Source organism: Eumetopias jubatus, unplaced genomic scaffold (assembly GCF_037043125.1).
Source record: "Eumetopias jubatus isolate StellerSeaLion01/CBP00866 unplaced genomic scaffold, mEumJub1_p1.0 scaffold_5, whole genome shotgun sequence".
Taxonomy (NCBI): Eukaryota; Metazoa; Chordata; class Mammalia; order Carnivora; family Otariidae; genus Eumetopias; species Eumetopias jubatus.
Window position 1 is genome coordinate 120,296,073 of NW_028274811.1, and position 13,055 is coordinate 120,309,127.

The 13,055-nt window shown below is 44.5% G+C and overlaps 1 protein-coding gene across 1 annotated transcript; it reads right to left on the minus strand.

Annotated features, from left to right (window-relative positions):
* Window positions 1–2,421: 2,421 nt before the first annotated feature.
* On the minus strand, window positions 2,422–3,000 carry LOC148164410 (annexin-2 receptor-like). Its single transcript, XM_088023190.1, has one exon. The coding sequence runs from the start codon at window positions 2,998–3,000 to the stop codon at window positions 2,422–2,424; it is 579 nt and encodes a 192-aa protein (XP_087879316.1).
* Between the last annotated feature and the right edge of the window lie 10,055 nt (window positions 3,001–13,055).

Consider the following 13,055-nt stretch of genomic DNA (forward strand, 5'->3'; position numbering starts at 1 on the left):
CAAGTCCATGTGCTAATTTTTTTATATTGCTAGCAGAAAGATACCATCAGCATACAACGACTTCTACAGAGATGGCAGAAATAAACAGTTAAATCTTGATATCCCAGAACTTGTGAGGAGAAAGAAATAGTTTTTCCCTATTGTACACCGACTTCTTGAATGTGAGGAAAAATAACAAGTGGTAATTCTTAGGATATTGCTGGCAGAAAGATGTCGTATTCACCAGCATAAAACGACTTCCACTGAAGTGCAAAAATAAAGTTTCATCGTGATATCCCAGAACTTGTGAGGAGAAAGAAATCATTTTTCCCCACTGTACATAGACTTCTTGAATGTAAGGAAAAATAAATAAGTCCATGCGGTAATTCATAGGCTATTGCTAGCACAAAGATGTCATGTTCAACATCATGCAACGACTTCCACTGAGATGGAACGACTTTCCAAACAGAAAGATATCGTGTTCACCAATATACAACGACTTCTACAGAGATGGCAAAAATAAACAGAATTAAATCGTGATATCCCAGAATTTGTGAGGAGAAAGAAATAGTTTTTCCCCACTGTACACGGACTTCTTGAATGTGAGGAAAAATAAACAAGTCCATATGGTAATTTTTTGATATTACTAGCAGAAAGATATCGTGTTCACCAGCATACAACGACTTCTACAGAGATGGCAAAATAAACAGAGTTAAATCGTGATATCCCAGAACTTGTGAGGAAAAAGAAATCGCTTTTCCCCACTGTACACTGACTTCTTGAATAAAAAGTCAATGTGGTAATTTTTGGACATTGCTAGCACAAAGATGTCATGTTCACCAACATACAACGACATCCACTGAGGTGGCAAAAATAAGCAAAGTTACATTGTGATATCCCAGACCTTGTGAGAAGAAAGAAATTGTTTTTCCCCACTGTACACGGACTTCTTCAATGTGAATAAAAATAAGGAAGTCCATGTGGTTACTTTTATGATATTTCTAGCAGAAATATAACGTGTTCACCAGCATACCACGACTTCCACTGAGGTGGCAAAAATGAACAGAGTTAATCGTGATATCCCAAATTTGTGAGGAGAAAGAAATCGTTTTTCCCCACTGTACACTGACTTCTTGAATGTGAGGAAAAATAAACAAGTCCATGTGGTAATTTTTTGATATTGTTAGCAGAAAGATATCGTCAGCATACAACGACTTATACAGAGATGGAGAAAATAAACAGTTAAATCTTGATATCCCAGAACTTGTGAGGAGAAAGAAATCGTTTTTCCCTATTGTACACCGACTTCTTGAATGTGAGGAAAAATAAGCAAGTCCATGTGGTAATTTTTATGATATTGCTAGCAGAAAGATAACCATGTTCACCAGCATACCACGACTTGCACTGAGGTGGCAAAAATGAACAGAGTTAATCGTGATATCCCAAATTTGTGAGGAGAAAGAAATCGTTTTTCCCCACTGTACACCAACTTCTTGAATGTGAGGAAAAATAAACAAGTCCATGTGGTAATTTTTTGATATTGTTAGCAGAAAGATATCGTCAGCATACAACGACTTCTACAGAGATGGCAGAAATAAACAGTTAAATCTTGATATCCCAGAACTTGTGAGGAGAAAGAAATCGTATTTCCCTATCATATACCGACTTCTTGAATGTGAGGAAAAATAAGTAAGACCATGTGGTAATTTTTATCATATTACTAGCAGAAAGATACCATGTTCACCAGCATACAACGACTTCCACTGAGGTGGCAAAAATAAGAAAAGTTTCATCGTGATATCCCAGAACTTGTGAGAAAGAAATCGTTTTTCCCCACTGTACACCAGCTTCTTGAATGTGAGGAAAAATGAACAAGTCCATGTGGTAATTTTTATGATATTGCTAGCAGAAAGACATGGTGTTCACCATCATACAACGACTTCCAGTGAGGGGGCAAAATAAAGTTACATCGTAATATCCCAGAACTTGTGAGGAGGAAGAAATGGTTGTTCCCCACTGAACACTGACTTCTTGATTGTGAAGAAAAAGAAACAAGTCCATGTGGTAATTTTTATGACATTCCTAGCAAGAAGATACCACATTCACCAGTATACAATGACTCCACTGAGGTGGCAAATATAAACAGAGTTAAACCGTGATTTCCCAGGACTGGCCAGGAGAAAGAAACCAATTTGCCTCTGTGTACACCAACTTTTGGAAGTGAAGAAACAGGAACAAAGCCAAGTCGTACTTTTTAATGTGGAATATATAAGGGACCTGAGTGTAGTCAGAGACCTGTAAAGAAAAGGAGAACTTCAGAGCCCAAGAAGCAGAACTGGACATTGAACTCTGAAGTCACATCTTAATACTTTTTTATTTCGCAAGTTTCACCAATGAGAATCTCTTCCTGAGGGAAGATAGAAAAAGGCTCCTGCCCCGACCTCAGAACTCCTTAGACCCAAAGATGCAGGGGCAACAGCGGTAACTCATGCTGTACACGGTGTGACCAATCCACTCCAGGCAGCCTGAGAACACCCGGACGTGCCTCCCCCAGGCGCGGAGGCGAGGTCTGGGGTGTTCCTGCTGCGAAGGATGCCCACTGTCAGGTCTCCCTGTCCAGCTGTGTGTGGCCAGGTGGGTCGTCCTGGTGGAGGGAAGCTGCTGGTGGGTGAGTGGCTCAGGCTCCTCTTCAGGGTCCATCTCTCCTGAGGATGCTTCTGGCTTCTTCTGTGCCCCGGGCCCGAAGCTCACAGTAGGCAGAGCGGGTCTTCGTTCCAAGGTGCTCTGGGCTCTGGGACAGACGTCATTTTGCAGGTAGACCCAGCGAAGCCGCCAACAAGGGCTGGAAAGCAGTCCCGAGTCCAAACCACCACCGTGGCCTGGGGACTCTCCCAGCACAGGATAGAAAGGGAGCAGGCGAGGCCCAGAATCTTCTGAGCACAGCACAGATGGAGGCTGGGGCTCTGGTGCCACCTCGGTGGAATCCCAAACCCCTTTCACACTGCCAAGAAAACGCTCCATCGCGGAGGAGGCCTCTGATCGGGAGGACTCAAGCTTTGCACAGATTAAGTTGGCAAAGCCTGCAGCAGTACCACAGCCTGGCTATTTGTGCTCTCCCGGGCTTGTGGGCGGAGGCAAGGTAGAAGTCATGAGACCAGTGGTAACAAATCAGTAGACAAAACGAAACAGGGTAACATTGTAGAGGACACCCAGAACCCCAGCTCCGGGTCCTTGTCCCATTACCAAAACAAAGCGGAAAGAAAACAAGCCGAAATGAAACGGAAAAATAAGCATACCGTACAGAAACTAACCCAACAAAGAAAATATACGATATTAAGGGCATGAAGAGGGTAGCTTCTGAGCGAGCGCAAGTTCCAAACCGGCAGCCTCACGTGTCGTCACTCAACGATGGACAGGCCGGCCGGCCCAGGGAAACCAGCGGTGCTGGGACTAGGAGATGGCACAGAGAACCTTGGGGTCCTGAGCAGGAGAAACTGCTTAGTAGGCACTAGGGATGGTGCCTAGTATGGTGCCTACTGGTGCCTGCTACTCTTGCCGAAACCAAGAACTGTCGGAGTGGAGCTACAGGCCATAAAGCAGACACAGTGCTCCTTCTGTGTGGCAGGACTGGAGCAGCCTGCACAAAGCCCAGCGACCCCGCACCTGCCGGGCCCAGACGGGGCTTCGCTCTCTGGCTTGTAGGTGAACGCAGGCCAGCAGGCAGCTGAGCGGTGAAACGCTCAAGGAAATCAGTAGAATACATACTAGAGTGAAATTCAGGAAGTAACAAATAAAATAAGCATTCGATAAACTGCCAATGTCAAGAGACGTTGGTGGGAACCCTTGTTAACACAGAAGGAAATCAAAACGCGTGGATTTCAAAGGAAAATACACTGCAGGGAAATAAGAAACCAAGGGAGCAAATACACCCAGAGAACTCACCCAAGGAAAGAAATTGCAAACATGCTAAATGGTGCTGTCCTACGATTATGACATTCCTGTCAGCGGAATCTGGTATTCGGTACACATAAACCGAGAGGAAGGAGGACTAAGAAATGCCTGACACGACTAAACCCGTATTCGTGACACCTAAAAAAATCTCATCAGCCTTCTGCACGGACTCCACAGCCGCCTTCACTTGTGAACACAGCATTGCCATGATTAAGAACTCGACTTCTACAGGGTCGTTAAACAAAAACATAGCTAAATCAGGATTGCCTTGAACTCGCTGCGCACAAGAAATCTTTTCAGCTAGTGGACACTGACTTCTACTGGACTCTGTAATAAAAAGCACAATTACGTTTGAACTTCCTATTGCCGAAACATCACTTGGGTACTGCTAGGAATGACCGGCTAAGGCAGACTGTCTCTTGCAGAATCAAAACTTCCGACGATGAAGAAATTGTTTTCATCAGTGTATACCGATTTTACAGACTTTCTTTCTTTTTTTTTTTTTTGTTAAAGATTTTATTTATTCATATGACAGAGACACAGCGAGAGAGGGAACACAAGCAGGGGGAGTAGGAGAGGAAGAAGCAGGCCTCCTGCCAAGCAGGGAGCCCCACGTGGGGCTTGATCCCAGGACCCTGGGATCGTGACCTGAGCGGAAGGCAGAAGCTTCATGACTGACCCACCCAGGCGCCCCCAGACTTTCATATTAACAAATGATTGGCCAACGTTGTGTTTCCAACACCTAACGTACTATTGAATCTGGAGAGCTAGGTTCTTGTCTCATATAGTTGAAGAATGTATCTCGTGGACAAAGGAGAGTGAGGAAAGCCATAGAGTTTTATTAAGCAAAGCTCTCGGGAGTTAGAGGGGTCTCGACAGGGTTGCCACTGAGGGCTTTTAGTGGCAGTCTTTTATCGAGAACTGACTGGGAAACTTGTGACTTGAGATTCTTGTGCCATCTCGGTTTGAGCATGGACTATGAAAACACCCTTAATGACTTAATTCCTTGAGGTTTGTTCATTTTCTATGATATACCGTAGCCGCCAAAGGAAAAAAAACCCTGACCATCGACCATGGGAGGCCGGTGGTCTGTTTCCTTCTATCTTGTTCACTCTGTCTTGGTGCTTCTGCCTGCCAGGAATAGTCTCAGAGCCTAGCCAGGAGCCCCTATCTTTCCCTCCCTATATCTTAACCCTTTCCTTATCCGCTGTGATTAAGAAATCGCTTTTGCCTGTTTACACATTTTGATGGCATAATAAACAGAAACGCAGCTAGATCTAGATTTACAGAAGTTGCTAGGATGAAGAAATTATTATTTCTCCCAGTTTAGACCGACTTTGAAAGGGCGAATCCAGCATTGGTAGGACTGAAAAATCACTTTTGCCAGTGCACATCCGACTTCTAAGGGCTAATGATGCAACCATTGCTCAGACAGAACACCCCAGAGCTTACTCCAAATCAGAAATGGCTTTAGCAAATATACACTGACTTCTGTGAGGCTGACAATCAGAAACAGTTAAGTCTGAATTTCCAAAATTTCCCACGAATAAGAAATTTTTGTAGTCTGTTGATTGGACTTCTCCCGGACTTAGTAATAAAGACCATAGCTAAGGTGGACTTCCTATTGCAAACAGAACAGAACAGAACAAAACAAAACACAAAAAGCAAAAACAATGAAATACGACCCAAAAAGTCAGTTTTGCCATTGGACTCCTTCTGTCGGACCCAGGAACAAGCGTATTTGTTTCCAAGCCACAATTTGCTACCGTTGAGAAATGGCAGGCCTGATAAACAGGTACAGTTTCCTGGAAAATCTGGACATACTCGGTCTTGAACGGATCTCAGATATGCCAGGCACGGGTTTTTCGGACTTACTAGGAGTGGAAAACTTTGGCTCAACTAAAGCGCCTCACCTTGCGCTAAGAAATGGCTAACCCGGGATTTGGTCGGACTAAGAAATCTCCAAGGCAGGATTAAATGCTGATTTGCCAAGAGTCAACGTGGACTTCCTTTTACCAAGAAGTCCGAGGCCTGGCTACCCCCTCGATCCGCCTAAAGCCGGGTCTGCGGCGGCTGAGAGAATCGCCTTCGCCGCGGCTCCCGGTCTCTGGAACAAGCTGTGGAAATCGCGGCCCGACTACACCGGACTTGCTACCGCAAAGAAAGCCCACGCACAGCTAAGTCCAAAGCTGCTAAAAAGCAAGAAATGGATGATGACCGCCAAGTCCCGAGGTTCTGAGACAGAGAGCCCCGCGGCGCGGTCAGTAATTGTTCTCATGTCGGGAGGGAGGCGGTCTGCCCTGCTGTCCTCGCTGGGAAAGAGAGCGCGCCGCCCGGCTCCGCTAGCGAAGGGCCACAGAGAGGCGGCGGGCTGGACCCTCGCCGCCGCGCCGCCACCAAGACACCTTACGGTCGGAGGAAGTAGGGAAACCGCACCTTTGAAATGGCCAGATGGGCGCGACTAGAGAAATGCGAACTGGGCGAAACTAGCGGCGTTGCCCCCGAGAAACAGCTGCGTTGCCAAGTCAACGGTGCCGTCGCTGAGAAACAGTCCAGCTGTGACAAACGGGCGGCGCTGCGACAGACACGGGGCACAGACCCGCGCGGTGACAGACACGCCGGCGGCTCGGAGCTACCGGCCGAAGGGCTAGGGGGAAGGCCGGGGAGTGCGACGGGCAAAAGGCCGGCGCTAGCCGTCCAGGGACAGAGGAAGGGACGGCACCCAGCGCCCCTGAACTTTGCTCCGGGGCTGTTAGTGGCGCCGGAGACCGGCACTGTCTGGTGGGCGCCGCGACTGAACGCGGTGATGAGAAACAGGCGGTGGGGTACAGAAGCCGCGCCGCGGCCGAGGATCACCTGGCTCGGCGCCAGCTCGGGTGCTGTCCCCGCCCCCAGGTCCCGGGCTTCCCCGCTCCACTGCGACCGCGAACGGAACGCCCCCGGCTGAGCGAATAGACGGCCGATGCCAGCGAAACACACGGCCACCGGGAGAGTGCCAGCCAGGCTCTGCTTGCCAGAAAGTGGGAGGGCGCACGGTCGGCCGTGCTCCTGGTGGAGCCGAGGCCGACAGGCGCCCACAGGGGGCACCCAACGGAGCTGGGACGAGCAGGGGAGCGCACGGAGCCCAGAGCGGTGCCAGTGCCGGAGGGATCGGGCTTCGGGGAGGGAGCTGGCTGCCCGCAACTCGCCGCTGGGCTCGGTGCTCCCAGCGTTAGAGATAAAGAGAAATCGCGACTTGAATTTACTGAAGATTATCCTAATTCTTGTATACCTGGAAAAACATCTGGGTTTGTTTCTATATTTCTGATTGTTTAAGATATAATTTATACAGACACTTTCCCCTTTTTGATTATTAATTAGAGCTCTTTAAAAAAATAACACCCATAGCTAATGTCAACCAAAAGCAACCCTCAAAGTATCTTAGTAAATGCTTTATGCATTTTCTTTTTTTTAAAGATTTTATTTATTTATTTGAGAGAGAGAATGAGAGAGAGAGAGAGCGCACATGAGAGGGGGGAGGGTCAGAGGGAGAAGCAGACTCCCCGCCGGGCAGGGAGCCATATGCGGGACTTGAGGATCATTACCTGAGCCTAAGGCAGTCGCTTAACCAACTGAGCCACCCAGGCGCCCCTACGCATTTTCTTTTGAAGATTATAGCTCAGGAGACAGCATTTCAGATGCTCTGACGAACTGCTCCCAAGCTTGTTAGCTATTGGAGATTATACATACAAAGAGGGTAAGGGGGTATTACTTGCAAGCAGGTCTTCAAGTACTTGCACATCACAAGGTATAATTTGGTTGTAAAAATTAAGGTTTACTGATTTCCACACAGACATGTGAAAGACCCTTAGGTCATTTTAATATATTATGTTTCTTTTTTTTATTATGTTATGTTAATCACCATACATTACATCATTAGTTTTTGATGTAGTATTCCATGATTCATTGTTTGCCTATAACACCCAGTGCTCTATGCAGAACGTGCCCTCTTTAATACCCATCACCAGGCTAACCCATCCTCCTACTCTCCTCCCCTCTAGAACCCTCAGTTTGTTTTTCAGAGTCCATAGTCTCTCATGGTTCATCTCCCCCTCCAATTTCCCCCCCTTCATTCTTCCCCTCCTGCTATCTTCTTCTTTTTTTTTAAACATATAATATATTATGTTTCTGTCATATCTGGTTGTTCAAAAATATTGCTTGCATGCCTCTACTTAACTGGTTTTCCAGTTGTTCCTGTTTTTGATATCTCCTTGAGGTCACTTGAAATGGCCCACTGAAGGCTAATATCAGTACTCTACTGCAGTTTTAGCACACAATAATATATATTCATACATAGATATACATAAACACACAAATGCAGATACTACAGCAATCATTTTAAAATGTTAGCCATGTGTCAGGTATAATAATTCAAAGCTCAAAAGAATAGCTGGGTCCAAACTGTGTTTTTGGCAGATGGTGTAAGTTAAGCTTACCTGCTGGGATGGGTACAGGTTTTCATTAAAGTTTTTTATTTTACTGGTATAATAAAATTTTCAGAAAACCTGTTTTTGGAGTTTTTGTTTTTTTAGAAACTTCTGCAAACCAATAAGAGAATGCATTGCTTTGTCTTGGAGAAATTTGGGATTCTCTCTTTTTAAGGGCACCCCTGAAATAGACTTTCTTATCAAAGTTAAAGTTTCCCTAAAGTGGCCACTGCAACTTCAGATTATCCACAAATTTACCAGTTTTCCAAAAAGGCACAAGATCCCGATCCAAGTTTTGGATCAGTTGGAACCCATCTCTGCCTTTACATTTCCTAAGATAACAAATCTATTGGGAGCCAAGGAATTTACCACTGCTCCAAAATCCAGGGAAGCATGGGCATTCTCTCCTTACAGATAGGAGTGTGACTTACCAAGAAGCTTCCACGAAGTTGCTCAGTCAGTTGGAAAGGTCAACATATGGGAGTGGAGCTTGGATTTGGGAGAGATTACTTGGAACTCCATGGTCAGCAAGAAAGCAAGGAGCACAATGGACTCCATGGGTATAGCACTCAGTTACTCACTGGAATGGAGGTTCTTCAGGAGTCTTTTTCAAATCCCACTTCCGATTCCAGTAACTATACAAAAAATTATACCAAAAAATAAATATAAATACTTCAGTAAGAAGCAAACTGTTCACAAAGAAGGAAAATACAAGTGCAAAAGTGGTCTGAAGTTCAGGGCTTTGATGTTATAGGGTGGCTTATAAAAGATAGTGAGGAATCTGACCTTTACAATGATTGGTTATTACAATGGGGGTTTCCAGGTGGTTGGGCATTGATTGGTTAAAAGTAATTCTTATGCTATCTTGGGAAGGTATGCTTCATTTATGAAAACCAGAGGCATTTACAAGAAATAACCTAAGTTTCGCTTATGTTCATGGCATCAGTTGATTTAATTTGCTTATGTGGCTAATCATTATGTCTGCTTGGGAGATTTTCAAACCTAGTCTCTATTTTGTTATATTTTAGTACCTAGAAAGACCAAAGCAGCCCTGACATCCAAGAGCTGGATGGTACTTTGTACGATGCCTGTGTTGCCATGAGCTAGCCTGGGACTCAGAGGTAGACCCTGTTGTTCTTCAGTTGAATATAAATAGTTTCCTAGAACATCACCATCACACAAGGCCATCCAGTGCCAATAACAGATCAAGACAAAAACAAGATCACCCCATAAGCATATCTGATCAGAGACAAAAACATGAACATTACCCTAACCACAAAAATAAGCAAACATGCCTGTCCTTGATGATATCAGTGGACTGCTGCTTTTTTGCCAATTTTAGCGATGCTCTCTGTCCAGACTTCCAACCTTCCAGAGAGATTTATTAAGATATTGAGTGGGCATAGAGGGGCACCTGGGTGGCTCAGTCGACTGAGTGTCCGATTCTTGATTTCTGCTCAGGTCATGATCTCAGGGTCCTGGGATGGTGCCCCACATGAGCCTCCCTGCTCGGTGGGGAGTTTGCTTGATGATTTTCTCTCTCCCTCTACGTCTTCTCCTGCTTACATATAATCTCTCTGTCTCAAATAAATAAATCTTTTAAAAAATATATTGACTCATAAAATCACCCCTGAATCTTCACAGTATCTAATACAGAACAAAAGCTGCTTGCTGAAACCCTCCACAGGGTCAGTAAACAAGGCCAAACACATCCTATAATATGTCTAAACCCTCATATTGAGACACCCCATGGTTCCCCATCATATAAGTTCATCTTGTGTGATGACTAATAAACCAACTTATTCAACTGCAAGTGTATTCCTGGTGGTCTTTGCCTGGAGCACATTGACATTAAGGAATTAATGAAATCAGTATATACCAAGGACAGTGGTGGTTCTTTATTTAAGGAATTAATGAAATCAATAAATAGATACCAAGGACATTAGTGATTTTTTAAGTAGTTTGATCTTTCTGGTTGGCCTTTATTTCAAATGAAAGCATGTAAGAAAGGAAAGACAGAAAGTTGAAGTGGAGGCATTGTCAGGAATTTGTTTTTATCTTGATTTTCACCCGGGTTTCAAGAGTAATCCCTTTGTTCTTTGTGGAATATACATTATGTATTTAAACTCATTGGTAGGGGCACCTGCGTGGCTCAGTTGGTTGAGAGTCTGCCTTTGACTCTTGTCATGATCCCAGGGTCCTGGGACTGTCTGGCTCCTTGCTCAGCAGGGAGCCTGCTTCTCCCTCGGCCTGCCATTCCCCCTGCTTACGCTCTCACTCTCTCTGACAAATAAATAAATAAAATTTAAAATAAATAAATAAATAAAAATTTCCTAGCAAACATTACCTTTAACAAGGTACTATTCCCTCTGCTCAAGTTCCTGTCCTTGTTAAGTTCTAGGAGAGTCTACATTCCACGGAATTGACTTTTCCTTTATGAGAGAAGCTCTCAAAATGAGGCCAATGTGTAACAGGCACATAGATTCTAGAAACATCCCCATGGAATTAACAAGAAGTAACTCAAAATGCCCTGTGATCATTACCCTCTACGGACAATATACACGAAATCAACACGTTGGAGAAGAGTCATAGGTGGAACTCCTAGGAGGAGAGAAATTTGAGGCATTCACATCCATATCCCATCCAAAAGGGAGCCAAGATGTATCTCTCAGAAAGCAAATGATGCCGTACAGTCCTAGAAATAATTTTCGGAACATTTAGGAAGCACTTGTAAGAAAGTAAGACATTTTGCTGCTTGACTGGATGCTGCCTGTTTGGCAGAAAAGGACAGAATTACCTCAGAAGGGTCGCTGTTGCAAGGCACCCTAAGGGACGTTGTAGAACTTTTGCCTGCTCTTTGGCCATGTAAGTGTCACGGCTAAAAGATGGCTGAAACAAACTCTGCCAACAGGTGTGACAGTGCAGCAATGTGATCAAACTAAATTTCCATCACACGGTGGAACAAGGAGATTGCCTTTCACACTATGTATAATGTAGAGGAAGAATAAAGATGAACTGTTGATGGTGAATTTCAAAGAATGTTTTTCTTTAAAGGTGTTCTATTTAAGGCCAAACTCTCTTTGTATTACATGTCCTTTCACCTACTTAAAGGGAAAATATATCCACTGTCCTTCACTGAGAATTTCTCCTTAACTATGCATTCATTCCCCTTGGGACACAAACCCACATTTATAGAATACATTTTTTAGAAAATCCTTCATTTATCTTCAGCTACCTCATTTCTCTGTTTCACTGCAAAAGCACTAAAGAATTTGAAGATCAGGGGCGCCTGGGTGTCTCAGTCAGTTAAGCAGCTGCCTTCGGCTCAGGTCATGATCCCAGAGTCCTGGGATTGAGTCCCGCATCGGGCTCCCTGCTCAGCGGGGAGTCTGCCTCTTCCCCAGCTCATGCTCTCTCTCTCTCATTCTCTCTCTCAAATAAATAAATAAAATCTTAAAAAAAAGAGTTTTAAGATCAAAATAGGGAGAGAATGGATTATACTTTGTAAAGCTAGAAATCCGTTCATCTATACTAATTTTAAAATAGACAAATTGAAAGAGAATGGGAGATTCTTTCTTAAAACAGAATTTCAATGGACAAACGTATAGAGTGCTAGCTTTGAAAAGTCATTTTGCAACCAATACATTAAAAGTTTATTTTATTTTTTATTTTTTTTAGGTGCAAAAAAGGTGGTTTCATTAAAGCACAGGGACAGCACCCGTGGGCAGAAAGCTCTAAAAGCTCATCTGGACAGGAGTTGCTAATGGATACCAAATATGGAGGGGAGGCTTTAATAAGAAGCAGAATATTTGCATTATCTCAATTTCTCTTTCTTTTTTTCTTTTTAAAAAGATTTTATTTATTATTTGACAGAGACAGTGAGACAGAGTGAGAGAAAGCACAAGCAGGGGGAACAGCAGAGGGAGGGGGAGAAGCAGGCTCCCCACTGAGCAGCGAGCCCAACACAGGGCTCCATCCCAGAACCTTGGGATCATGACCTGAACCAAAGGCAGATACTTAACAACTGAGCCACCCAGGGGCCCCAGAAATAAAATCTTAAAAAAAAAAGTCACCTTAGCTGCATATATTCACCATCTCCATCTTTCATTTCCCAGCCTCTCCTAAACCTCTACAATGAGACTTTCATTTCCACAACTGGACTTTTCTATCCTCACCGTCCTCCTAGGGAGCCTATTTCCTTGGCTCCCATGATATCCCAACTCTCCTGGTTCTCCTTTTACTTCAGCAGACACTCATTCTCAGTTGGCTCTGCTGGAACCTCTTTCTATGCCCTGCTTCTGAAATGCCCCAGGACTAAATATTTTGGTTTACTAAATATTTTGGAGTGATTGTATACTTGTAAGTGGGGCCTGTAAGAATCAGCGTTGCCATGCGCAACAAATGCACACTCCAGGTCAGTGATTGAGGAGCGTTTGAGGAAGCGATTATCTACAAAGGGCGGGTGTGGGCAAGTTAAAGAAAGACAACAATGGATGGGGAAGCATTCCCAGGCTGGCAGCAGCAGAGAGCATTAGCACCCTACATCGCAACAGGAGAATGAGGGGTGTTGCACAAAGAAGGTGCTGGGAGAGATGGTCACCTCACAACAGTTTTGGCTTTCGATAATGTAATCTACCTGATGCAGCAGCTGGGAGAGAG